Genomic DNA, 26,465 nt, shown 5'->3' with positions numbered 1-26,465 from the left:
GATTTGCAACATATTGCCAGGTCAAGAATTATGTAACCGATATCACAATACAGACCTCAAACTGGTTTTGGACGATATATCGCCTAGCCCTAACACACATCATGATTCGTGATTTATTGCCAGGCCAAAAATTATGAAACCAATATCAAGACAATAGACTTCAAACTGGTTTTGGACGATAGATCAATATATTGCCCAGCCCTAGGAAACTCGGCCACAGGTAAATTAGCTTCATCTTGGCTGCGCGTAGGAAACTAGCCTGCCCCAAAGGAGACTAGGCTGGAGCCCTCCTGCTTGTGAGCTCCCCCTTTGAGGGATTGTTGTTTCTGTGGTATGGCTGAGCATTCAGACATGTTTGCCCCTACCCTGAAGTCTGGCATACCAGATGGAGATTGACCACCTCAGGGAGAACTAAGGCTTAGATGGAGCCGGGAAAAGAAGTTCCCATTTACCTACAGCAGCAGAAGCTCCACAAGTGTTGCCCAAAGCAGTAATGGACATTCCCCACACTGGGAAACGTGCCACTGTTTTCGCACGCATGTGCACCTTCATTTCTCTCTCTGTTGCAGCTGATAATTAATGTTAGGGCGTGTGATGCGTTTCCTTGCAGTGGGGACCACAAACAGAAGTTCTACTGGGGCCACAAGGAGATACTCATCCCCGTCTTCAAGAACATGGCAGACGCCATGAAGAAGCACCCGGAAGTGGATGTGCTGATCAACTTTGCATCCCTCCGCTCGGCCTACGACAGCACCGTGGAGACCATGAACCACCCGCAGGTGTGTGGAGTGGAGTTGGCGGGATCTGTGACCTGAGTCCTGAGGAGGAACAGAAGCGAACAAAAAAATAATACAGTGGTACCTCGGGTTACATACACTTCAGGTTACATACGCTTCAGGTTACAGACTCCGCTAACCCAGAAATATTACCTCGGGTTAAGAACTTTGCTTCAGGATGAGAACAGAAATCGCGTGGCGGCAGCAGCGGGAGGCCCCATTAGCTAAAGTGGTGCTTCAGGTTAAGAACAGTTTCTGGTTAAGAACGGACCTCCGGAACGAATTAAGTACGTAACCCAAGGTACCACTGTAATTCTGTTCCTGTGCAAGCAGTTACACCACAGCTTCCAGTCACACGTAGACTGAATGTGCAAAGGGCGGGGGGTGGGATTGGGCCTGCTGGCTCCCCCTGTGCAGGGTTCCTGATCTTGTATGACCCCTGTGCACATATGGCTAGGGGGATGCGGGTGGCGCTGTGGTCTAAACCACTGAGCCTCTTGGGCTTGCCGATCAGAAAGTTGGTGGTTCGAATCCCCATGATGGGGCGAGCTCCCATTGCTCTGTCCCAGCTGCTGCCAACCTAGCAGTTCGAAAGCACATTAAAGTGCAAGTAGATAAATAGGTAAAAGCCTTGATAGTTGCCAATGCTTTTCTGATCCTCCCTATCGCTGAGGAGGCTGAGACTCCAGGAAGTCATTGCCGGTGTTGATTCTCTCTTGGTCTGCAGATCCGCACTGTGGCCATCATTGCAGAAGGTATCCCAGAGGCGCTGACTCGCCGGTTGATCAAGATGGCAGACGAGAAAGGCGTCACCATAATCGGGCCTGCAACGGTGAGAGAAGAAGGAACCATGGCTTTCATTGGCTTATTCTGCTTCGTTAATTTGTTTTTAATGTGCGTTGATGTGAAAATCTATAAATTCTTTCCTGCACAGAGGTAAAGTATAATAATAATAATAATAATAATAATAATAATAATAATAATAATAATAATAAATTTATACCCCACCCATCTGGCCAGGCATCCCCAGCCACTCTGGGCAGCTCCTAACAGAATATTAAAAACGCAATAAAACATCAAACATTAAAAACTTCCCTGAACAGCGTTGCCTTCAGATGTCTTCCCCGCCCCATTTTTGTTCCCACCACAAAAATTGTGGGATCTGGTGAAGTCATAAATAAATACATGGGGGCTGAATCAGATCCCTGAATTGTGGTTCACACCTTCCACTCTCACAGATGGATCTGTTACTGCTATTTGGTGAAAGACCTTTAAAAAAAAAGAAGCAAATTGAGGGTAAATCAGTTAGGAGCAAATATGCTGTGTGATTGGCTCTGGGCCTGATCTGCATATCCAACAATCCCTTGTCACATGTACAAAAATTCTGGATTTGAATTTCCCGTTTTATGAAAGAGAGAGTTTTCGAAACTGTTGAGCTGTTACTACACAAACTACAACCGCTCCGATATTTCATCTCCTTCGTTTTTGTTTGTAGGTAGGTGGAATCAAGCCTGGCTGTTTCAAGATCGGAAACACAGGTGGAATGCTAGATAACATCTTGGCATCTAAGCTGTACCGCCCCGGAAGCGTAGCTTATGTCTCCCGCTCAGGAGGGATGTCCAATGAACTTAACAACATCATCTCCAGGACCACAGACGGCGTCTTTGAAGGGGTGGCCATTGGTGGGGATAGGTGAGAGCGGCGGCCCAAGCGATATTCCGTGTATTCTGAAACCCTTGTTCAATCCATCCATCCATCTCCTTTATTGGCACACACGGGATACAAAAGTATACAAGTCAAAGCGTAAAATTGACATCTGTTCGTAAAAGGAGATACTTTTAAGATGAATCTATTACAGTGATACCTTGGGCTACGAACTTAATTTGTTCCGGTGGTCCGTTCTTAACCTGAGACCGTTCTTAACCTGAAGTGCGCTTTCGCTAATGGGGCCTCCCGCTGTTGCCGTGCCGCCAGCACATGATTTCCGTTCTCATCCTGGGGCAAAGTTCCTAACCCAAGGTACTGCTTCCGGGTTAGTGGAGTTTGTAACCCAAAGCATCTGTAACCCAAGGTGTTTGTAACCCGAGGTACCACTGTACCGTGGTACCTCGGGTTCCATATGCTTCAGGTTACAGACTCTGCTAACCCAGAAATAATACCTTGGGTTAAGAACTTTGCTTCAGGATGAGAACAGAAATAGTGCTCCAGCGGTGCAGCAGCAGCAGGAGGCCCCATTAGCTTCAGGTTAAGAACAGTTTCAGGTTAATAATGGACCTCCAGAACAAATTAAGTACTTATAATAATAATAATAATAATAATAATAATAATAATAATAATAATAATTTATTATTTGTACCCCGCCCATCTGGCTGGGTTTCCCCAGCCACTCTGGGCGGCTTCCATAGAAACCAGAAAACACTAAAATATCATACATTAAAAACTTCCCTGAACAGGGCTGCCTTAAGATGTCTTCTGAATGTCAAGTAGTTGTTTATCGTTTTGACATCTGATGGGAGGGCGTTCCACAGGGCGGGCGCCACTACCGAAAAGGCCCTCTGCCTGGTTCCCTGTAGCTTTGCTTCTCGCAATGAGGGAACCGCCAGAAGGCCCTCGGCACTGGACCTCAGCGTCCGGGCAGAACAATGGGGGTGGAGACGCTCCTTCAGGTATACTGGGCCGAGGCCGTTTAGGGCTTTAAAGGTCAACACCAACACTTTGAATTGTGCTCGGAAACGTACTGGGAGCCAATGTAGGTATTTCAAGACCGGTGTTATGTGGTCTCGGCGGCCGCCCCCAGTCACCAGTCTAGCTGCCGCATTCTGGATTAGCTGTAGTTTCCGAGTCACCTTCAAAGGTAGCCCCACGTAGAGCGCATTGCAGTAGTCCAAGCGGGAGATAACTAGAGCCTGCACCACTCTGGCGAGACAGTCCACGGGCAGGTAGGGTCTCAGCCTGCGTACCAGGTGGAGTTGGTAGACAGCTGCCCTGGATACAGAATTGACCTGCGCCTCCATGGACAGCTGTGAGTCCAAAATGACTCCCAGGCTACGCACCTGGTCCTTCAGGGGCACAGTTACCCTATTCAGGACCAGGGAGTCCTCCACACCAGCCCGCCCCCTGTCCCCCAAAAACAGTACTTCTGTCTTGTCAGGATTCAGCTTCAATCCATTAGCCGCCAGCCATCCTCCAACCGCCTCCAGGCACTCACACAGGACCTTCACCGCCTTCACTGGTTCTGATTTGAAAGAGAGGTAGAGCTGGGTATCATCTGCATATTGATGGACACCCAGTCCAAACCCCCTGATGATCTCTCCCAGCGGCTTCATATAGATGTTAAAAAGCATGGGGGAGAGGACGGAACCCTGAGGTACCCCACAAGTGAGGGCCCAAGGGTCTGAACACTCATCCCCCACCACCACTTTCTGAACACGGCCCAGGAGGAAGGAGCGAAACCACTGTATAACAGTGCCCCCAGCTCCCAGCCCCTCTAGACGGTCCAGAAGGATGTTATGGTCGATTGTATCAAAGGCCGCTGAGAGATCCAGCAGAACTAGGAAACAACTCTCACCTTTGTCCCTAGCTCGCCGGAGATCATCAACCAGTGCGACCAAGGCAGTTTCAGTCCCATGATGAGGCCTGAACCCCGATTGGAAGGGATCCAAATGGTCCGCATCCTCCAGGCGTGCCTGGAGTTGTTCAGCAACCACACGCTCAATCACCTTGCCCAAGAATGGAAGATTTGAGACTGGGCGATAGTTGGCCATACTGGCCGGGTCTAAAGATGGTTTTTTAAGAAGCGGTTTAATCACCGCCTCTTTCAGCGGATCTGGGAATGTTCCCTCACAGAGGGAAGCATTCACCACCCCGCAGAGCCCATCGCCCAGCCCTTCCCGGCTTGCTTTTATTAGCCAGGATGGGCAAGGATCAAGGAGACAGGTGGTTGGTTTCACGCGTCCAAGCAGCCTGTCCACATCCTCGGGGGTAACGGATTGAAACTGATTCCATGCAACTTGACCAGACAGGGCTCTAGCACTCTCCCGCCCCAGCCCTGCTCCCACGGTGGTGTCTAGCTCCTTCCGAATATGAGTGATTTTATCTGCAAAAAACTTTGCAAAATCATTGCAGGAGATCTTGGGGTCTTTACAAGGCCCCGGTGGTAAAGGTGGTTCCGTTAAATTGCGGACCACCTGAAAGAGTCTCCGAGGTACTTAACCCGAGGTACCACTGTACAGACATAATAAGGCTAAAAAGTGCCTCTCAAGTCTTACGGCGACATAGTTTTAATTCCACATTCTCCCTAATGCCATGCCTACAACTGTTCCGTTGAAAGGAAACCCTGAAGAAGCCAGAGCAATCTTAACTTTTCTTTCAGCATAGGGTTTAAATATTTACCACAGATTTTTGCATGATATGGGCAGTAAAACAGAACATTCGCAATGGTTTTGACCTGTTTTTACACCTCAAGGAAACCCTTGTTGTGTGAATTGTACTTCTGGTTTTAAAATACACCCACCCACACCAGTTGTGCAGCCCAGTGTTTTGTGTAATGGAATAAATTCTTCTATCCCTCTCTGTTGTGGACAGAGAGCCGTCGATAAAAATTGTTGAGCCTTTGAGACCGGAGTTGAAATCTGGGCTGTTTGTGTTGTACAATATTCTTTAAGCAGCAGAATCTTCTTAACATAAACGCCTGACAAGAAAAATGTTGTTCCCTTGTGCCTAGATACCCTGGCTCCACTTTCATGGACCATGTTTTACGCTACCAAGACACGCCTGGGGTGAAGATGATAGTCGTGTTGGGAGAAGTGAGTACCTTCAAGTTTGTTTTTCTGTCTCCAGCATCACTTGTCAATGGTATCTTTGTGGCTTCATCTTAACATACGGAGCTGCCTTAGAAGTCCTGTTGCTCCATCTAGCTCTGTATTGTCTACATTGACTGATAGTGGCTCTGAGAGTTTCATCTAGAAATAGATGATGATTTGTGCGGTCAGTATGCCTAAAGCTCCACTGTACACCACAGACGTATGAACGTTTGGCCGCAGAGGAGGCTGACTTGAGTCCTCACATGACCTTCCTTTGCATTTGCTGAGCACTGTCTTCTCAGCTGCGCCCCCACTGTTGCGAAAGCCCCTCCTTCCAGAAGGAGGTTTGACCAATAGCACCTCTGTATTCCCTTTAGACATCTTGCGCTCTTATTTTGCCTGGCATTTGGCATACGGGCTTTGGGAAAGTATTTTATTTTGCAGCTGCTTTTTCTCTGAAGATATGGGACTTCTATGAGTTCTTTTAAATACAGTGGTACCTTGGTTTTTGAATGCCGTAAACTCGGAAGTAAATGCTTCAGTTTTCGAACACGTCTCAGAAGTCAAACGTGCCACACAGTTTCTGTACTGAGTTTTCCATATTGAGTTTTCCATATTGAGGCTTCTGTATTGAGTTTTAGGATGGCAAACATTTCGGAACTCAGAATGGTCTTACGGAATGGATTACATTCAAAAACCGAGGTACGAGACACACTCTCTCTCTCTCTCTCTCTCTCTCTCTCTCTCTCTGTGTGTGTGTGTGTGTGTGTGTGTACACACACACACACACACACACACACACACACACAGTTGTACCTTGGAATTTGAATGGAATCTGTTCCGGAAGTCCGTTCGACTTCCAAAACGTTCGAAAACCACAGCGCGGCTTCCGATTGGCTGTGGGAAGGTCCTGCAGCCAATCAGAAGCTGTCGGACATTCAGCTTCCAAAAATAGTTTGCAAACTGGAACGGTCACTTCCGGGATTGCAACATTTGGGAGCAAAAACATTTGGGAATTAAACTGTTCAACTTCCAAGGTACGAGAGAGAGAGAGAGAGAGAGAGAGAGAGAGAGAGAGAGTTAGTTGTAGGTAGCCTTTAAAAAAAGCAACCTCACTGGCCTTTCATTTTATGGGGTTTACTTTAAACTGCATTGAATGGAACAACAGCATACAAATATTTAAATTAAAACAAAATCTGCACATCTTCATCCTTCGATACAGGATTTACCAAACTTGGGTCTTTGGCAGTTTTTGGACTACAGTTCCCACCATCCCTGACTATTGGTCCTGCTGGTTAGGGATGATGGGAGTTGTAATCTTTTTATGTGGCTCTCTTTATAGTTCTGTAGCCCTTGTGGTCCAATTTCACCTGCAAAAGTGGGGACTGATTTGGCGAAATACTTTTTTCTATTTTAAAGAGCGTGTGCCCACATGGGTTGAGTTGCTGCCCTTGACTCCTTTTTTCTTTTCTTTTCTTTTTTTTAGATTGGAGGAACGGAGGAATACAAGATCTGTAGGGGTGTTAAAGAAGGCCGGATCACTAAGCCCGTTGTCTGCTGGTGCATTGGGACCTGTGCCACGATGTTCTCTTCAGAGGTAAGGGAGGAATACATGGAATGGGGGTAGAAAAGCTATTTATTATAGTTGGGAGTGCTGGATCTCTGATTATATTAAACAGCTATCGAAATCACGGATTCTAAAACTAGGAATGCATATGGGGTCCGGTACGTTTCCATGGCAGCAGAATTCCTGGACCTGTAGCAGAGCGGCTCAGAAAGTGCTGCTTGTGTGCATGAGCTTGCAGAAGAGAGAGGCCATATGCTGTTGTTTCACTAAACTAGACAGCTTTATTTACAGCAAGATAAACAATCCATCAGGGACGCGGGTGGCGCTGTGGGTTAAACCACAATGTCTAGGACTTGCCGATCAGAAGGTTGGCAGTTCGAATCCCCACGACGGGGTGAGCTCCCGTTGCTCGCTCCCTGCTCCTGCCAACCTAGCAGCTCAAAAGCACATCAAAGTAGATAAATAGGTACGACTCCGACAGGAAGGTAAACAGCATTTCCGTGCGCTGCTCTGGTTTGTCAGAATCGGCTTAGTCATGCTGGCCACATGACCCGGAAGCTGTACGCCGGCTCCCTCGGCCTATAAAGTGAGATGAGCGCCACAACCCCAGAGTCGGTCACGACAGGACCTGATGGTCAGGGGTCCCTTTACCTTTACTTAAACAATCCATTGGAAGATGCAGACATTGTGTCATCCTTGTCACGGCAGAAAAACGAAAGTAACTCACAGACCAAGAAAACAGCCCCCCCCCCCCGATGTGGAGAAAGCCCCTCCCCAGATGCAGGACACACTGAGCTGTTAACCCTGTAAGTTCTAAACCTCACAATGCAAGCCCAGCAGCGACCCAAAAGGACTCCTAGGTGCAAGTTACATTGTGATGAAGTTTTTGGCACCGAGAGAGGAGACCGCTGGATTCTCAGTGGGAAAATGAGGTCGAGGAACATCCAAATACGAACAGAAGAAAAGCCCTTTTGGATCCAGCCCATAGTCCAGCATCCTGTTCCTGCAGTGGCTGCGGGAAACCGTCAAGCAGGGCTCGAAAATGAAAGCAACACCCCCCGCCTGCCCCCAAAACCTCCTGTGGTTTCCAGTAGCTAGCATTAAGGAGCATTTGTTTGCTATGATATAAATTTAATGAATCAGACTAGGGCTGGATTTAGGTGTGAGGAGGCCCTAAGCTACTGAAGGTATTGGGGCCCTTTATATGTCCAGCTGTCCTTTGTTAACAAATTTTAGCTTTTTTTGGTGTTGAATAAACCACAGAGCCTAGGACTTGCCGATCAGAAGGTTGGTGGTTCGAATCCCCGTGACGGGGTGAGCTCCTGTCGCTCAGTCCCTGCTCCTGCCAACCTAGCAGTTCAAAAGCACGTCAAAGTGCAAGTAGATAAATAGGTACCGCTCCGGCGGGAAGGTAAACAGCGTTTCCATGCGCTGCTCTGGTTTGCCAGAAGCAGCTTAGTCATGCTGGCCACATGACCCGGAAGCCGTACGCCAGCTCCCTCGGCCAATAAAGCGAAATGAGCGCCACAACCCCAGAGTCGGCCACGACTGGACCTAATGGTCAGGGGTCCCTTTACCTTTACCTATATGTGCTATATGATAATTTATGGACCTAATAGGTATCTAAAGCCATTTGCACATGTTGCCATGCAACCAGTCCATGCAGAATGTAGGCACACTATATATAGAAAGGAGCAAACCAGTGATACTTTAGGGAGCAGGCTAGCAGGTGGGGGCCATTACTTACATCAAAGGAGTCTACACAACACAAAACACTATTGCTGTATGTAGGTTTTATTTTATTTGTTTTTTATCTTATATTTTGGAAATGTACATCTAGTTTTTTCCCCTTTAAATTTTTTGGGGGCCCCCAAGAGAGTGGGGCCCTAAGCTATAGCTTGTTTAGCTTATACTTAAATCCGGCACTGCTAAAGACCCACCTATCCTTGTTATAACAGGTGCAGTTTGGCCATGCTGGAGCTTGTGCTAATCAGGCATCTGAAACTGCAGTGGCCAAGAACCAAGCTCTGAAGGAAGTGGGCGTTTTTGTACCGCATAGTTTTGACGAGCTGGGCGATGTGATTCAGTAAGTAATATTTTTTTCAAACAAGCAAATATCAAGCTGTATTGTTGTTTCATTGTTATGGCTGATGGCTGACGCAATTAAAGATTCATTCATTCATTCATTCATCAAGCTGTAACAGGCCAACACATAGCTTCTTCCATGTCCTTCTCTCAGGTCAGTGTACGAAGATCTGGTTTCCAAGGGAGTGATTGAACCAGCCCAGGAAGTGCCTCCCCCTACTGTGCCAATGGATTACTCGTGGGCAAGGGTAAGTCTGCTGTTTTCCAAGCGGTTACTGAAAGAGCTTGGAGGATGCATGGCTTCTTGGAATAACACAATCAAAGTGTAATGCTAAAAGAAATTGGTGGAAGCAAAAGGACAATTGCATTATCCACAACCAGGGTAGATTTGATTTAAATCACTAGTCCATAAGTCTTGATTTAAATCTTCTTTTTTTTACTGAAAGACTCATTCTTGCTGGTATAATCTTAATATTCACAACAGATGAAGGTTTCATTTTTGGAATAATAAATTTTCAGGGTATATACTATTATAAATACACAGACAGATAATTATGAAATTATTGTGAGGTTTAATAAGTTAACTGTTTATATTTGGACAGCTTTTCTGCTGTACTTTATTGGAAGGAGAAAAATAAACATTTCCTTAATAACAATTTAGACAATTTACTTAACTCAGCAATAACATTATAGCATATATATCCATGTTTGTTAACTGATGTGGTTAAACAATTTTTTTAAAAACAACAACCTTAGACTGAGTTTTAGCACACATGAAAAACTTAAAACATATCCTTATTTCCTGATGAATAGCCTTTGGACTATAATGGAACTTAAATAGAAAACTATCTTTAGAAAGATTTCCACTCCAAAAGCATTTTATTTTAAAAATCTGATTTAAATAAAAAAAATCCGATTTAAATTTTTAAAAATCCAATTTAAATTTTAAAAAATAATCCGATTTTTTTTTGTAAAAAAAATCATTGATTTTTATTCACCCTGTCCACAACACGCCTTCTGCAAACCTTTCTGAACTGAATATATAGAAGCATTTCCTTTACAAAGAAAAGAGTTCTAGAAGAGTTCTAGTCTTGTTTATATACAGAGCGGGATTCTCTGTTTGGAAGAGTGTTTGTTCGTCCCCACCAGCAGTTTGACACGAAATTGCTCAAGCTCAGGTCTGCAACCTCCACTAGGTCTAGATCAGATTCTCTCTTGTTGTTTTTACAACTTCTTTGTTTGTGCCCTCAACTTTCAGGAGCTTGGTTTGATTCGGAAGCCAGCCTCTTTCATGACTAGCATCTGTGATGAACGGGGCCAGGAACTGATCTATGCCGGCATGCCCATCACTGAAGTCTTCAAGGAAGAAATGGGAATTGGGGGTGTTCTGGGCTTATTGTGGTTCCAGAGAAGGTGGGTGTAGTTACTGTCCTGCTTGTTACTATTTGTCTATTATTAGTGTACAGTGGTACCTCAGTTTAAGAACAGTCCAGTTTAAGAACGATTTGGTTTACAAACTCCACAAAACCAGAAATACAGTGGTACCTCGGGTCACATACGCTTCAGGTTACATATGCTTCAGGTTACAGACTACGCCAACCCAGAAATAGTACCTCGGGTTAAGAACTTTGCTTCAGGATGAGAACAGAAATCGTGTTCTGGCGGCGCGGCGGCAGCAGGAGGCCCCATTAGCTAAAGTGGTGCTTCAGGTTAAGAACAGTTTCAGGTTAGGAACGGACTTCCAGAAGGAATTAAGTACCACTGTGGTACCACTGTGCTGTCTTGGTTTGAGAACTTTACCACCTTGGTCTAAGAATGGAATCCGAACGGTGGAAGGGCACTGACAGCAGGAGGCTTCATTAGGGAAAGCGCGCCTTGGTTTAAGAACAGTTTTGGTTTAAGAACAGACTTCCGGAATGGATTAAGTTCATAAACCAAGGTACCACTGTATTTATAACCCTCTTCAGTGAAGAACATTGCACATAATAAAACTGTAGATAAAACACAACTGAAACCCACAAAAACATGTGAAATAATTATAATTGAAAGTTGTATGGATAGCACAGTTGTTGTTCGCCCGCCAGCCTTGGAGACATAATCAATCGACAAATGGCATGGGACAGTTGGGCTCTGCTATTCTGTTGGTTGCTTTTTTAAAATAATATTTTTTATTAGTTTTCAATTACAACCATCCAATAATAGACTCATTGTAACGATGCCAAATTATAATACAATTAATAATACCTATCATTGAGATACCAAATTATACAATTTAGGTGGCCCCCCGCGTGATAGAATTGATGGTTTGATGATTTATCAATTAACCTGTCTGTAATGTTTTTTCCTGTCCTTGTAATATACTGTGCCTATCAGTTGTTGCTGTTCTCTATGTTCTCCATTGGGCAGAGCGAGTGTCCCATTGTCGTTTCATGAGTTTTCCATTGCTCTGCCCCAGCTTCATTGTTTTGTAACTTCAGAAACAGCTGCAAAAATCACACTGTCCTGATAAATATCCCGTCCTTGCCATTTTCCTCTCAGCCTGGGAAGGAGATTGAGCTGTCGAACTTCAAATACAGTGGTACCTTGGTTCTCAAACTTAATCCTTCCCAGAGGTCCGTTACGAAACCAAAGTGTTCCAAAACCAAGCCGTGCTTTATCGTAGAAAGTAATGCAAAACGGAGTAATCCATTGCAGACTTTTAAAAACAACCCCTAAAACAACAATTTAACATGAATTTTACTACCTAACGAGACCATTGATCCATAAAATTAAAGCAATAAACAATGTACTGCAGTCACACAATCAATCAATCAATCAGTAGCTGAACTGGGTTCCACACCGTCAAATAAACAAACCAAAAAAAAGAGCCACAGAACCACAAAATAAATAGCAAAAACAGCGCAAATGTGGCCCTCAAATCAGAAGCGTAACACTCAAAACGGAGCACGTTTGGCTTCGAAAAAAGTTCGCAAACCGGAACACTTACTTCCAGGTTTGCAGTGTTTGGGTTCCAAGTTGTTTGAGTACCAAGGCGTTTGAGAACCGAGGAACCAATGTAACTCAGTAATGCACCTTATCAACCCCTTGGCAAGCTTGCAGATTTCTCTCATCCCCCCGTTCAAGCTGAATGCTTTTTGTGACGCAGTTGAAAACAGTTGCAGAATGAAACTTCTAAAGGCAAAAGTACATAACCGTCGCATCTCTGGCCCCCCAGGTTGCCCAAATACGCCTGCCACTTCATAGAGATGTGCTTGATGGTGACGGCAGATCACGGCCCAGCGGTGTCAGGAGCTCATAACACTATTGTCTGTGCAAGGGCTGGGAAGGACCTCGTATCCAGCCTCACCTCGGGCCTGCTCACAATCGTAAGCATTGAACAACAGCCGGGCGAAAGTCGCCAATGATGCCTTTGTTGGAATGTAGCCGAACTTCTGTGCAGGATGAGCTTCAGCTCCCATAATTACAATGTAAAGATGGCCTTGCAATGGGGCGTCCTTTAATCTGTGTAGCAAATATTCTAGGGCCTCTGCATGACTCTTCTGCCCCCTGTTTGCACTTTTTAGTATTATTTTGATTTTAGGATGATGATGATGATTGATGATGATAATTTATTATGTATACCCCGCCCATCTGGCTGGGCTTCCCCAGCCACTGTGGGTGGCTTCCAACAAAATATTAAAATACAATAATGCATCAAACTTTAAAAGCTTCCCTAAACAGGGCTGCCTTCAGATATCTTCTAAAAGTCTGGTAATTATTGTTCTCTTTGATATCTGGTGGGAGGGCGTTCCACAGGGAGGGCGCCACTACCCTCTGCCTGGTTCCCTGTAACTTGGCTTCTCGCAGTGAGGGAACTGCCAGAAGGCCCTCGGCGCTGGACCTCAGGATCCCCCCCCCTCTCCACTGTCAGGCTTCGGGGACCTTTGGCCGTAGATAAGCAGGACAAAACGAAAAGAGATGCTTACCATTTAAAGAGTCTTTAACGATCACAGCGAAAGAACAAAGCAGCCATTCTCAGAATGATGGTGTTCCTAATTAAGGTTTCCACCTTGCAACCTATCTCACAGCCACTGTGTTTTTTGTGTAGCCCACCTTATCTGCTCTACGTGACCTTAGACTGATAGGCAGGAAACTTTCCGACGAGAGAGAGTCTGTTAGCTCTCTCTCTTCCAGTTCTTCTTCAGTTTGCTGTTCACCCCCCAGTTCGCCCCAACTTTTGTCTTCAGAACTGTGCCCCTCTGCAAACCATTGTTCCAAATCTCTGCTGCTCCTGAGCAGCTTCAGGATCCTGGTCAGGGGGAAGGGGAGGCTCCCACCATTCCTCATCAGAGCTGTACTCCTCAGCCTGGTCTCTTGACACCCACCCATCCCCAGAAGTTTTGGTTTTGGTGTGAGTTTCTTTCTTGTTTGCTGCTATCCAGGGCGATAGGTTTGGCGGTGCTCTGGATGCAGCAGCGAAGATGTTCAGCAAAGCATTTGACAGCGGCATCATCCCCATGGAGTTCGTGAACAAGATGAAGAAAGAAGGGAAACTGATCATGGGCATTGGGCACCGGGTCAAATCGGTAGGTGCTGAGAACAGAGTCTGGTAGGGTGAAGTGGGAAAGGGGCACACAACTGCCTGTTCGAAGTTGAGTTCCAAAGGAGGGGTTATTAATTGAGATTACTTTTTCCAAAGTGTGCCATTTCTTTCATTTCTCTTTTCCAAATTCGTAGATCAATAACCCAGATATGAGAGTTCAGATCCTCAAGGATTACGTGAAGCAACATTTCCCTGCGACGCCTCTACTAGACTATGCACTGGAAGTGGAAAAAATTACGACTTCCAAGGTATCAACCTTCTCTTTTTCTTTTTCTCCTCCCCCTCCTTTTTTTTTTGGTGACAACTTTTTAAACCTTGGTCTTTTTGTCCTACCCCATCACTCTGGGAGGTACATGTTTATTTATTATTATATTTATATCCCACCTCTCTTCCCAAGGAGCTCACGGTGGTGTAAATGTTTCCCCTCCACCTCCATTTTATCCTCACAACAACCCTGTGAGGTAGGTTAGGCTGAGAGGTGGTGACTGGCCCAAGATCACCCTGTAAACTTAATGGCTGAGTGGGGATTTGAACCCGAATCACCCAGGTCTTAAACAAAAAAATTCCTTCCAGTAGCACCTTAAAGACCAACTAAGTTAGTTCTTGGTATGAGCTTTCGTGTGCATGCACACTTCTTCAGATACCTGAAGAAGTGTGCATGCACACGAAAGCTCATACCAAGAACTAACTTAGTTGGTCTTTAAGGTGCTACTGGAAGGAATTTTTTTGTTTTGACTATGGCAGACCAACACGGCTACCTATCTGTAACTGCACCCAGGTCTTAGTCCAGTTCTCTTAACTACTGCACCATACTAGTTTTAAGTGTACATAAATATTGTAAGTCCAAAAAATAAGAGTTACTGGGCTGTTGTTTTATTTTACTAGCCCATCTGCCCCAGTATTCTTACTCCTCATCACTAGTGATACATACAGAGCCTGAAAAAAAGGATGCGTCTAGTTAGGATGGATGGTTGGGAAAGAACTGTGCCAATAACAACAACAACAACACTGTAATAATAATAAATAATAATTATTTTTGTATGGCACCCATCTGACTGGGTTGCCCCAGCCATGTTGGGTGGCTCCCAACAAAAATAGTAAAAGCACAATACAACATCACATACTAAAAACGTCCCCAAACAGGACTCCTTGCGAGCAATTCTTACTTGCCATAGGCGACCAGGCAAATGCTTATTAACAAGCTATGGCACATAATGGAAGCCTGGACATGAATAACACCTAGATATAAGGAACTGCCAGTGGCCCAGCTAAGGCAGTCAGTTGTCACACGGGAATTTTACTGGAGAAGTGATATACGAAGTATGCAAATAAAATTAGGAATATGATACAGTCTAAATCTGGCCTGCAGTTGACTCTCCAGGATCTCAGGCAAAGTACTGCTCCCTTCGGAATAATAATAATAATAATAATAATAATAATAATAATAATATCCCGCCCATCTGCCTGGGTTTCCTGAGCCACTCTGGGCGGCTCCCAACAGAAGACAGAATAAAACATCAAACATTAAGAACTTCGCTAAACAGGGCTGCCTTCAGATGTCTTCTAAAAGTCAGATAGATGTTTATTTCCTTGACATCAGATGGGAGGGCATTTCACAGGGTGGGCACCACTACCAAGAAGGCCCTCTGCCTGGTTTCCTGCAACCTCACTTCTCGCAGTGAGGGAACCGCCAGAGGGCCCTCAGCGCTGGACCTCAGTGTCCAGGCTGAACAATGGGGGTGGAGACGCTCTGTCAGGTATACTTGGCCGAGGCCGTTTAGGGCTTGAAAGGTCAGCACCAACACTTTGAATTGTACCCGGAAACATACTGGGAGCCAATGCAGGTCTTTCAGGACCGGTGTTATGTGGTCTCGGCGGCCACTTCGAGTCACCAGTCTAGATGCCGCCTTCTGGATTAGTTGTAGTTTCCAGGTCACCTTCAAAAGTGGCCCCACGTAGAGCGCATTGCAGTATTCAACTGTAGGTGCAAGGGACCGGACCTGAGAATCTCAGGTTCTTCCCATGGCCCAGCCCTTGTTTTCATGTTCTGTAGGCAATGTTTTCTGTACTGCTTAGAACCTGAAAGCTGTGGTACCTCTTGCTGTGGAGAATCTCGGGAATAGGAGCTCTGTGGCAGTGCCAGGGATCCCTTTAAAGTCTGTGTTCCCTCACTCCTCCCCATGTGACTAAACTTAGGTTTTTTAATTTCAGTGGTTCCACTCTTAAGATTTGTATGTCCTCAGCCAGAGAGATCAGTTGATAAACGCCTCACAATTTATCACTGAAATACTTCCAGCTGAATTCAAGTCCCTGCATGTTGCTACAATCTCTTGAATCAAGAAGCTTAACTTTTCCATCCCTCCCCCTACCCTTTTCTTCCACCCCAGAAACCCAACCTCATCCTCAATGTCGATGGGTTCATTGGTGTGGCCTTTGTTGATGTGCTCAGGAACTGTGGCTCCTTCACACGGTGAGCAGTCTATTATTCTCCAGCTGCGTCTGTATTGTGGTTCAGAAGTTTGGTTATGGTGAATCGCCCTGATCCAATGAGACAACTGCCCCCAAGCATCTTGGGTGCAAGTGAGTTGAAGTAAACCCAATAGGTAGAAGCTGTAGTTTAGAGTCGGAGCATGTGCGAGACTTCAGTCAATCTGATTAATTATTTTATTAGCCACAGGCAGGCTTAAATAGCATCTTTTGATGCCCCAGTTGCCACCTCAGATGCAAAAGGGGTATGTGGAGACAGTGCAAAAGAAGAGCTGAATCAGGCCAGTGGCCCATGTAGTTTAGCATCCGTTCTCACAGTTTCCCAACAGATTCCTGTGGAAAAACCCACAAACAAGGACCCAAGCACAGGAGCGCTCTCACCTCCTGCAGTTTCTAGCCTCTGGTATACAGGACGTGGGTGGTACTGCGGTCTAAACCACTGAGCTTCTTGGGCCTGCTGATCAAAAGGTTGGCGGTTCAAAACCCCGCGACAGAGTGAGCTTGCGTTGCTCTGTCCCAGCTCCTGCCAACCTAGCAGTTCAAAAGTACACCAGTGTGAGTAGATAAATAGGTACCACTGCAACAGGAAGGTAGAAGGCGTTTCTGTGTGCTCTGGCTTCCGTCACGGTGTCCTGTTGCACCAGAAGCGGTTTAGTCCTGCTGGCCACATGACCCGGAAAGCTGTCTGTGGACAAACGCCGTCTCCCTCAGCCTGAAAATGAGATGAGTGCCGCAACGCCATAGTCACCTTTGACTGCACTTAACCATCCAGGGGTCCTGACCAGTAGGTCCAGTTGTGGCCGACTCTGGGGTTGCGGTGCTCATCTCACTTTATTGGCCAAGGGAGCCGGCGTACAGCTTCCGGGTCATATGGCCAGCATGACTAAGCCGCTTCTGGCGAACCAGAGCAGCGCACGGAAACGCTGTTTACCTTTCCGCAGGAGCGGTACCTATTTATCTACTTGCACATTGACGTGCTTTCGAACTGCTGGGTTGGCAGGAGCAGGGACCAAGCAACGGGAGCTCACCCTGTTGCGGGGATTCAAACCGCCGACCTTCTGATCGGCAAGTCCTAGGTTCTGTGGTTTTAACCCACAGCACCACCCGCATCCCAAAACTGCAAAACAAGAACTTGCAAAAGGGGTCCTTTACCTTTTACCTTATTCAGAACCACTGCTGGCTGCAACCATGGAGGCAGAGCATAGTGATAATTGTTAGTGGGCTTGAGTTTGTCCAATCCTCTTTTAAGGCCACACAAACAGGAGTGTGTGTGTTGAAGGGAAGATACACTGCTGCCATGTGAGGTATGAAATGGCCTTTGCATTTGTAAGAACTGTTTGCACTGTCCCAAGTACAAAGTAAGATGGAAACAATGCCAACGGCTAGAGCATCCTTCCCTGACCTCGTGCCTTCCAGATGATGTTGGACTCCCAAGTCTCCTCAGCCCCAGCCCGCATGGTTAATGGTCTGGGATGGTGGGAATTGTAGTTCAGCAACTTCTAGAGCAGTGTTTCCCAACCTTTTTTGGGCAAAGGCACACTTGTTTCATGAAAAAAATCTCGAGGCACACCACCATTAGAAAATGTTTAAAAAATTAACTCTGTGCCTATATTGACTATATATAAAGTAACTCTCTTTAATAGGCATCAAATAAACACAAAGAAAGTACCGTATTTTTCGCCCCATAGGACGCACTTTTTCCCCTCCAAAAATAATGGGGAAATGTGTGTGCGTCCTATGGGGCGAATGCAGGCTTTCTCTGAAGCCTGGAGAGCAAGAGGCATCGGTGCGCACCGACCCCTCTCGCTCTCCAGGCTTCAGGAAGCTGTCCGCAAGCCTTGCGCGCCCGGCAGGAGCTCCCGCCCAGCGCGCAAGGCTTGGGGCGGCAGCCTGTTGCCCGAAGCACAGGGAGCCCTCCGGAGGGCTCCCCGTGCTTCGGGCGAGTGTCTGCAAGCCTTGCGCGCCCGGCAGGAGCTCCCGCCAGGCGCGCAAGGCTTGGGGCGGCAGCCTGTTCCCCGAAGCACAGGGAGCCCTCCGGAGGGTGCCCCGTGCTTCGGGCGAGTGTCTGCAAGCCTTGCACGCCCGGCAGGAGCTCCCGCCAGGCGCGCGAGGCTTGGGGCGGCAGCCTGTTGCCCGAAGCACAGGGAGCCCTCCGGAGGGTGCCCCGTGCTTCGGCGAGTGTCTGCAAGCCTTGCGCGCCCGGCAGGAGCTCCCGCCAGGCGCACGAGGCTTGGGGTGGCATCTGTTGCCCGAAGCACACGGAGGCCTCCGGAGGGTGCCCCGTGCTTCGGGCGAGTGTCTGCAACCCTGCGCACCCGGCAGGAGCTCCTGCCAGGCGCGCAAGGCTTGGGGCGGCAGCCTGTTGCCCGAAGCACAGGGAGCCCTCCGGAGGGCTCCCCGTGCTTCGGGCGAGTGTCTGCAAGCCTTGCACGCCTGGCAGGAGCTCCCACCAGGCGCGCAAGGCTTGGGGCGGCAGCCTGTTGCCCGAAGCACAGGGAGCCCTCCGGAGGGCTCCCCGTGCTTCGGGCGAGTGTTTGCAAGCCTTGCGCCCGGCAGGAGCTCCCGCCAGGCGCGCGAGGCTTGGGGCAGCAGCCTGTTGCCCGAAGCACGCGGAGCCCTCCGGAGGGTGCCCCGTGCTTCGGGCGAGTGTCTGCAACCCTGCGCACCCGGCAGGAGCTCCTGCCAGGCGCGCAAGGCTTGGGGCGGCAGCCTGTTGCCCGAAACACGCGGAGCACTCCGGAGGGTGCCCCGTGCTTCGGGCGAGTGTCTGCAAGCCTTGCGCGCCCGGCAGGAGCTCCCGCCAGGCGCGCGAGGCTTGAGGTGGCATCTGTTGCCCGAAGCACACGGAGCCCTCCGGAGGGTGCCCCGTGCTTCGGACGAGTGTCTGCAAGCCTTGCACGCCTGGCAGGAGCTCCTGCCAGGCGCGCAAGGCTTGGGGCGGCAGCCTGTTGCCCGAAGCACAGGGAGCCCTCCGGAGGGCTCCCCGTGCTTCGGGCGAGTGTTTGCAAGCCTTGCGCCCGGCAGGAGCTCCCGCCATGCGCGCGAGGCTTGGGGCAGCAGCCTGTTGCCCGAAGCACGCGGAGCCCTCCGGAGGGTGCCCCGTGCTTCGGGCGAGTGTCTGCAACCCTGCGCACCCGGCAGGAGCTCCTGCCAGGCGCGCAAGGCTTGGGGTGGCATCTGTTGCCCGAAGCACACGGAGGCCTCCGGAGGGTGCCCCGTGCTTCGGGCGAGTGTCTGCAACCCTGCGCACCCGGCAGGAGCTCCTGCCAGGCGCACAAGGCTTGGGGCGGCAGCCTGTTGCCCGAAGCACAGGGAACCCTCCGGAGGGCTCCCCGTGCTTCGGGCGAGTGTCTGCAAGCCTTGCACGCCTGGCAGGAGCTCCCGCCAGGCGCGCAAGGCTTGGGGCGGCAGCCTGTTGCCCGAAGCACAGGGAGCCCTCCGGAGGGTGCCCCGTGCTTCGGGCGAGTGTCTGCAAGCCTTGCACGCCTGGCAGGAGCTCCCGCCAGGCGCGCAAGGCTTGGGGCGGCAGCCTGTTGCCCAAAGCACGCGGAGCCCTCCGGAGGGTGCCCCGTGCTTCGGGCGAGTGTCTGCATTAATAATCCATTGCCAACAGCTGAGTTGCAGCGGGGCCTAAGGGATAGTAGGTTTGCACAACCAAACAATTTCAACATAGAAGTACGGTCACTCATGTTACCTTGACTGGGTTGTGATGGGAAAGCTCGTTTAAATGTCAGGAAAAAGAGCGTCTCATCTCTGGCAACTGCTCTTGCCTCCATCTTGATTTTTTTTAGAACCAGGATCCTGCGGTATGTGTCACATGGGAGCAGGGGTGGTTCTATGTGGCTTTTATATGTTAGCCAGCCTCTGAAAATATGCAATGCAATAGGATTAATGTTTTAAGCAAGAATTGCTTGGTTTGTGTTTCAGGGAAGAAGCTGACGAATATATTGACATTGGTGCCCTCAATGGCATTTTTGTGCTTGGTAGAAGTATGGGGTTTATAGGTAAGTCCTAAAGCACAAGTTTTCTTCCATAAGGCAGTGGGGCTGGGCTGGACACACGTTTATACCAGGGTGGAGAACCTCAGGCCTGCGTGCGAACTCAGGCCCACCAAGCCTCCCTATGGCCCATGAGGATAGTTTGGCCAAGCCACACACACCCTTACCTATTGCCTGACTAGTTGTACAGTGGTACCTCGGGTTACAGATGCTTCGGGTTACATACGACTCTGCTAACCCAGAAATAGTACCCCAGGTTAAGAACTTTGCTTCAGGATGAGAACAGAAATCGCGCTGCGGCGGCAGCAGGAGGCCCCATTAGCTAAAGTGGTACCTCAGGTTAAGAACAGTTTCAGCTTAAGAACGGACCTCCAGAATGAATTACGTTCTTAACCCGAGGTACCACTGTATATGACGTCTGGGGAAAGGCAAGGTTTGGACAAAAGAGGCTTTGGCAGCCCTCATTGTCAGGGCTAGGGAAGTATTGCTTATAGGGCTTCCTCAGTGCTGAGAAACTGCCGATTATCAGTGCTTGGGTAGCAGCACACACAACGTTTTTTGCCCTCAGTAGTTTGATTCCTAACTGTACGGACCAGAAACGGGTCGTCTTGACACCACTGTGTCAGACTTGGCTTGACCCACCTGTCAACCCTCGGACTGTCAGGAGTTCAGCCTACCCTTGAGTAGGACCCTGGCAGACACACATGCCCAATGGGGATGTTCCCTCCCTCCTGGTCGATTGTTCGGGAGCTTCATAAGCTTTCTTCAGCCCGAACATCACAGCAACCGAAGCCAACTGACACCGGCACACAGAGAGTTTGTGCACCATGCGCGTGACAGACCTCAGTAACTCAGCATTTTGGCTAGTCTACTTTATTTACATATAAACATACATGGAGCACTGCAACATGGCTCCCTCTCTCTCTAGCATCAGACAGCAAAGAGAAAAAGAACAAAGGACAATAGTCCCATTTCACGGAACACAGTAACACAAACATCCTGTCTCCGTCACTTCCCACTCTGTGGAGTCAAAACACACACTGTCATGTGAAAGACAACAATCCTATGACTGCAATCACGGAGCAGGAATTCTAACAGGAGGTATGGAGATAAGGATCTGCCGCAGCCAGCTGCTTTTATGCCACCTGAGCTCATTTGCGCTGCAGAGCTGCAAAACCACATTCTTGCTAGGCTGTACATTGCAAACCTTGAGCCATCCGCAAAGGGATAGGCAGATTGTTCTATACCTGTCTCCTCTTCCATCCAAGTTGCCCATCCCAAGCTGCAGAGCAGCGACAGCCTTCCACCTGCTTCTAGGCCCCTCTCCTACATAGGGCTGGCAAAAACCTGTGTCGTCCCCACAGTTCCCTTGAGACAAAAAACACCTTTGCACAAAAGGGGTGGCAGGAAGCTGTTGCAGACCTGTCCAACAGATGTGGTGGTTAAGAGTGGTAGAGTTGTGTTTTGGGTCTTCACCTCTTGCTCAGCAGTTACCGGGACTGTGACGTGGAGTGGGAAGAATTTTAATTTCTCCTGTTTTAGTTATTTTTAAATTTTATTTTAAGAAAACATTGTTTCAATTGAATCTGAAAGATTGTACACCGTAAGAACCCTCTGTGTTAATTTCAGGGCATTACCTGGACCAGAAGAGATTGAAGCAGGGTTTGTACCGTCACCCTTGGGACGACATCTCCTATGTTTTGCCGGAACATATGACCATGTGACAACAACAGGGGGCGAAATGAGTTGCCTTTATGGAAGGCCAGTATGGGCACGATTGTACTATATGCCCCGGCTGCCGATGTATAGGAAAACGAGGACTGGCTGGGCTGAAATTCTATACAAGGCAGATTTTTATAGCCCTAGAAGTGGATTCTATTAAAAAAGAAAGATAAACCAAAACCCTTCGCTATTTCCTGCTGTATTTAATATATATAAGCAGTTGCACTGTTCTGTGTTTTTATTTTATTCCCCTCTGCTTTTCTGAAGTGTTTTCTGACCAAGTTTTAATGTTTTTATTTTGATCCATGACCTCATTAGACTTGAAGAACCAGGGAGTCATGACTCCTGAATTACCAAACCCTTGAAGAACGTTGTCCTCACAAGCTGTATAATTTTGTGGTACATTTGTCCTTTTTTGTCTTCTGTGTGTTCATCTGCACAGTCTGATTGTATTTCTAGTCGGGGGGGACTACTGCTGATTTAATAAGCCATTCCAAGTCGGGTGTAGTCATTTTAAAATGTAAACTGGTGATATAAGCTGTTGTTCAAAACTGTGAAATCTGCGAGTATTCCAGTTTCTGTATTTATGCAGCTAATGTTTTTACTTATCATAAAATAAAACCTAGATCTACGATTCTTGCAAAGACTGACCTGTCAGTCAACTTACAAGATACAACATCTCTTGGCCCTTAACTTATATTCACAACAGTATTCAGTGCTCTGTCTCTGTATCATATAACCTGTCTCAAATAAATAGTACAATAATAAGTTGTCTTGGTTTGATTTTGTAAAGGGGAGGCGCAGAGCCCCTTAAACCCAAATTTGAGCTACTTATGAAGAAAATATTTTTACGCGACAAAGCTATATGCCTTCCCCAAAGTGGTAAAATTTGGCTCACATTCAAGCATATACAGTTATTTTAATTATCAGCAATAGATCTTTTTTACTGTGCTACCCCAGCCCAGCCCCAAACATGCTTTGTTTACTTTTTATCAGGCACAGTCGCATATTTCCCTGTTCCTACTTCTACATCCATTTTCCACCCTCCACTTTCTTCAGTTAAATATCCTCTGTTCAGTGTGTGTGTGTGTGTGTGTGTGTGTGTGTGTGATTGAGAAACCCCTAGCCAATACTTCATGCTTGGAGGGGAGGAATTGTTCACAGAAGACAGCAATTTACCACCCACCTCATCCCTTCTTCCTTTATAATCAATGGATGCTTATCATATAAGCTGCCATGTCCCTTCCTACTAATAACTACTTCTACCTGTTGCCTTGTGATGCTTTGCTTTTCCCTGTGAATATGGCATGAAACAATGTGTCCCCTGTGATGTTGTCGTTGATATGCTTTTTAAATTTTTTTAATTTTAAATTTTTATTGGAATTTTATTTACAACATAACACAACCAATAGACATTAAACGTGAACATAACATACAACAATACAAACAACCAAATAAAAGACTTCCTTTATCCTGTACCTGGCCTCCTTATTTACTTCTTATAAACTCTGTCCTTTATGAATAATAATTAAGATTTTTCTAATTGCAACTTAAATATCCACAAAGTCTCCTGCAGACATTAATCAAAACAAGTCCAGGTATGTATTTTAGGGCACTGTTTTGTGAAGTATTTTCTGCATTTCCCGATGCCTTTTGAAACTCTTGTCTAGTGTGATCTCTAATTGCCTCTGTTAATCTAGCCAGTTCAATATACTCTTAACAGTTTATCTTGCCATTCCATTTTTGTTGGCACAATTTCTTTTTTCCAGTTTTTAGCAATTAGGATATTTGCCGCTTCTGTGGCATAGAGGAATATTTTTCTGATCTTCTCTTGCTATGCCTGTGTCCATTATCCCTAGTAGTGAAGGGCCTCAGAAATAGAAATTCCAGCATGCAATTATCATGCTACTGTTACAAGGTGAGCAAGGCCATAGCAGGCAGACAAACAAAGAAGTCTTCAAAAGGAGAAACATGGAATGTTAGAGCCTGATTGGATAAGAATGTAGAGTTTCACTCTCTGTTTATTTGTATCAGCTATAAAAAGTGGGCACAGCCTGATTGGGGTATGCAGATTGCGAACATATTGCACCGCACCATTTGCTATGCATATGCAAATCAAATAAAGCTACTTGAAACCTGAATTGGCGTTTGCCTCCCTGTGTCCAGTCCGTGCTCCAGAATATCCGAGTCACATGCGGTCCAACAGTAGAAACGCATTGTATTTTTCATAAAGTTATTCTTAAACATTTTTTAAAACTCGTCATACACTGTGTTCCAGAAGCGCTTGATTTGTTCACAGGTCCACCAAACGGTGGACATGTTTGGTACATCGTTGATATGCTTTTAAATTGTTTTATTGTGTCCCACCCAACGTCATGATGGACGTTGGGATAGCGCCATAGGCGCCGACTCCATGGGGCTTGAGGGGGCCCGAGCCCCCTCAAAAATTCGTTTGGGGGGCTCCGCCCCCCCAATAATCTCCGGCGCCCCTCCAGCAGAGCGCCATCGCCGCCCCTCCCCCAGCCCAAAATGCACAGGGAGGGGCGGGCTGCATGCCTCCTGCCCTCCCTCCCGAGCAAAAGCTCCACCCAATTTCCTTTGGAGCTGATTAATAGGCGCAGCACGCTCTCCCCTATTCGCTCACGAGGAGGCGGCGCCACTTTATTTGCATATTCATGAGCTTATTTATCATTCATGAGCTTTCCCGGGCCCCCCCAATATTTTTTATAAGTCCGCGTCCCTGGATAGCGCAGTGGGTAGAGCATGGGACTCTTAGATCTCGAGTTGCGGGTTCGAGCCCCACGTTGGGCAAAATATTCCTGCAATGCAAGGGGTTGGGCTAGATGCCCCTCATGGTCCCTTCCAACTCTACAAGCCTATAGTTCTATGAAAAAGCACAGGCAGGACCTATTTTAATTAAATAATAGGAGAGTTCATTTGGTGAGCTGTGGAGTCCCTATAACTGCCTTGTTCAGTACAGTGGTACCTCAGGTTACATACGCTTCAGGTTACAGACTCTGCTAACCCAGAAATAGCGCTTCAGGTTAAGAACTTTGCTTCAGGATGAGAACAGAAATTGTGCTCCGGCGGCGCGGTGGCAGCAGGAGGCCCCATTAGCTAAAGTGGTGCTTCAGGTTAAGAACAGTTTCAGGTTAAGAACAGACCTCCAGAATGAATTAAGTACTTAACCCGAGGTACCACTGTAATTATTCCTATTAAGACTGGAATGAGGTGCTGGCTCACAGAAACTCAACGCCTGCTTGCACCTAAGCTGCTTTTCTGATCCCCTGTACATCAACTTGTTCTCTGATAAAGGTAAAGTTAAAGGTACCCCTGCCCATACGGGCCAGTAGTGTCCGACTCTAGGGTTGTGCACCCATCTCACTTAAGAGGCCGGGGGCCAGCGCTGTCCGGAGACACTTCTGGGTCACGTGGCCAGCGTGACAAAGCTGCATCTGGTGAGCCAGCGCAGCACACGGAAACGCCATTTACCTTCCCGCCAGTAAGTGGTCCCTATTTATCTACTTGCACCCGGGGGTGCTTCCGAACTGCTAGGTTGGCAGGCGCTGGAACCGAGCAACGGGAGCGCACCCGCCACAGGGATTCGAACCGCTGACCTTTCGATCGGCAAGTCCTAGGCACTGAGGTTTTACCCACAGTGCCACCCGCTGATAAACCAGCACTAAAAAGCAGTGGGGGAGATAATGAGAGGTGAACCAGTTGTGGACAGGGGGCAGATCTCTGATTTGTAATGTTGATCTGTGTTGTTGTCTTTCACCAATAAAGCTCAAAGAGGACACAACAGTTCTTTCCTACTAATGCCTGGTGCTAGTGTAGGGGTTTGTGTCAGTATCATGTGGGTACTAGATCTTTTGTTTACTTTTTTATGGACATTGCCCCTCTTCCCCCCTCCCTCTATTTCCCCCCCCCCCAACCGAAATATGTCCATGGCAAAAGTGTTTTACTAAACATAAACGAACTGTGATGAAGACCCCTGGACTATGGTTGGCTACTTTTGCTTTTGCATTTGCTGTGCAACAGCAATGTTTTAATATTTGTTAAGTATACTCAGAGTCCTGTACTGATTTTCATGCTCTTCATTGCAGCTTGTAAAACAGTGATGGAATTGTCCCCCAAACCTTAGGCTTTTATATACATTATTTTACACAATGAGTCCCATCTGATTGGCTGGTTCTGCTTCCCTCCTGGAGCATGATTTGTCTTTTCCTGTAAGCCAATAAGTTGTTGTATTCTAGGACCCTGCTTGCCTATTGTTCTAGGATCCAAGCTTAGTACATAACAATTTGGAAACTAAAAAACAACAGCCCCCCCTTTATGTGTTGCATGGAGAAAATCCATAGAGAAATTTTTTATCTCCCACTTTCCTAACACTGGGCCTAGTGGGCATTGTGATAGGAATTTCGAAGTCTTAGATATATGGTAATG

The 26,465-nt window shown here is 47.3% G+C and overlaps 1 protein-coding gene and 1 long non-coding RNA gene across 3 annotated transcripts in view; one reads left to right on the top strand and one right to left on the bottom strand.

Annotated features, from left to right (window-relative positions):
- The window catches only part of LOC309354443, a 609,149-nt gene extending 606,131 nt beyond the window's left edge, over positions 1 to 3,018 (bottom strand). Inside the window, exon 1 of the long non-coding RNA XR_014162304.1 lies at positions 2,884 to 3,018. This is a non-coding gene — a long non-coding RNA (uncharacterized lncRNA). The remainder of the gene's footprint in view (positions 1 to 2,883) is intronic.
- Positions 1 to 22,787, top strand: part of ACLY (ATP citrate lyase) — a 60,492-nt gene extending 37,705 nt beyond the window's left edge. For both annotated transcript variants that reach the window (XM_081883858.1, XM_081883857.1), the window contains 14 exons: positions 611 to 779; positions 1,504 to 1,608; positions 2,272 to 2,468; positions 5,500 to 5,581; positions 7,065 to 7,175; positions 9,104 to 9,231; positions 9,385 to 9,478; positions 10,489 to 10,643; positions 12,445 to 12,595; positions 13,652 to 13,795; positions 13,947 to 14,060; positions 16,200 to 16,282; positions 20,227 to 20,303; positions 21,927 to 22,787. In XM_081883858.1, coding sequence (XP_081739984.1) covers positions 611 to 779; positions 1,504 to 1,608; positions 2,272 to 2,468; positions 5,500 to 5,581; positions 7,065 to 7,175; positions 9,104 to 9,231; positions 9,385 to 9,478; positions 10,489 to 10,643; positions 12,445 to 12,595; positions 13,652 to 13,795; positions 13,947 to 14,060; positions 16,200 to 16,282; positions 20,227 to 20,303; positions 21,927 to 22,021 — 1,705 coding nt within the window. In that variant the 3' untranslated portion in view covers positions 22,022 to 22,787. The remainder of the gene's footprint in view (positions 1 to 610; positions 780 to 1,503; positions 1,609 to 2,271; positions 2,469 to 5,499; positions 5,582 to 7,064; positions 7,176 to 9,103; positions 9,232 to 9,384; positions 9,479 to 10,488; positions 10,644 to 12,444; positions 12,596 to 13,651; positions 13,796 to 13,946; positions 14,061 to 16,199; positions 16,283 to 20,226; positions 20,304 to 21,926) is intronic.
- The last annotated feature ends 3,678 nt before the right edge of the window (positions 22,788 to 26,465 follow it).

The sequence above is a fragment of the Podarcis melisellensis genome, assembly GCF_964234715.1.
Source record: "Podarcis melisellensis genome assembly, chromosome: 13".
NCBI lineage: Eukaryota > Metazoa > Chordata > Lepidosauria > Squamata > Lacertidae > Podarcis > Podarcis melisellensis.
Note: the sequence above shows the minus strand (reverse complement) of the source record. Positions and strands in the feature narration are given on the sequence as shown.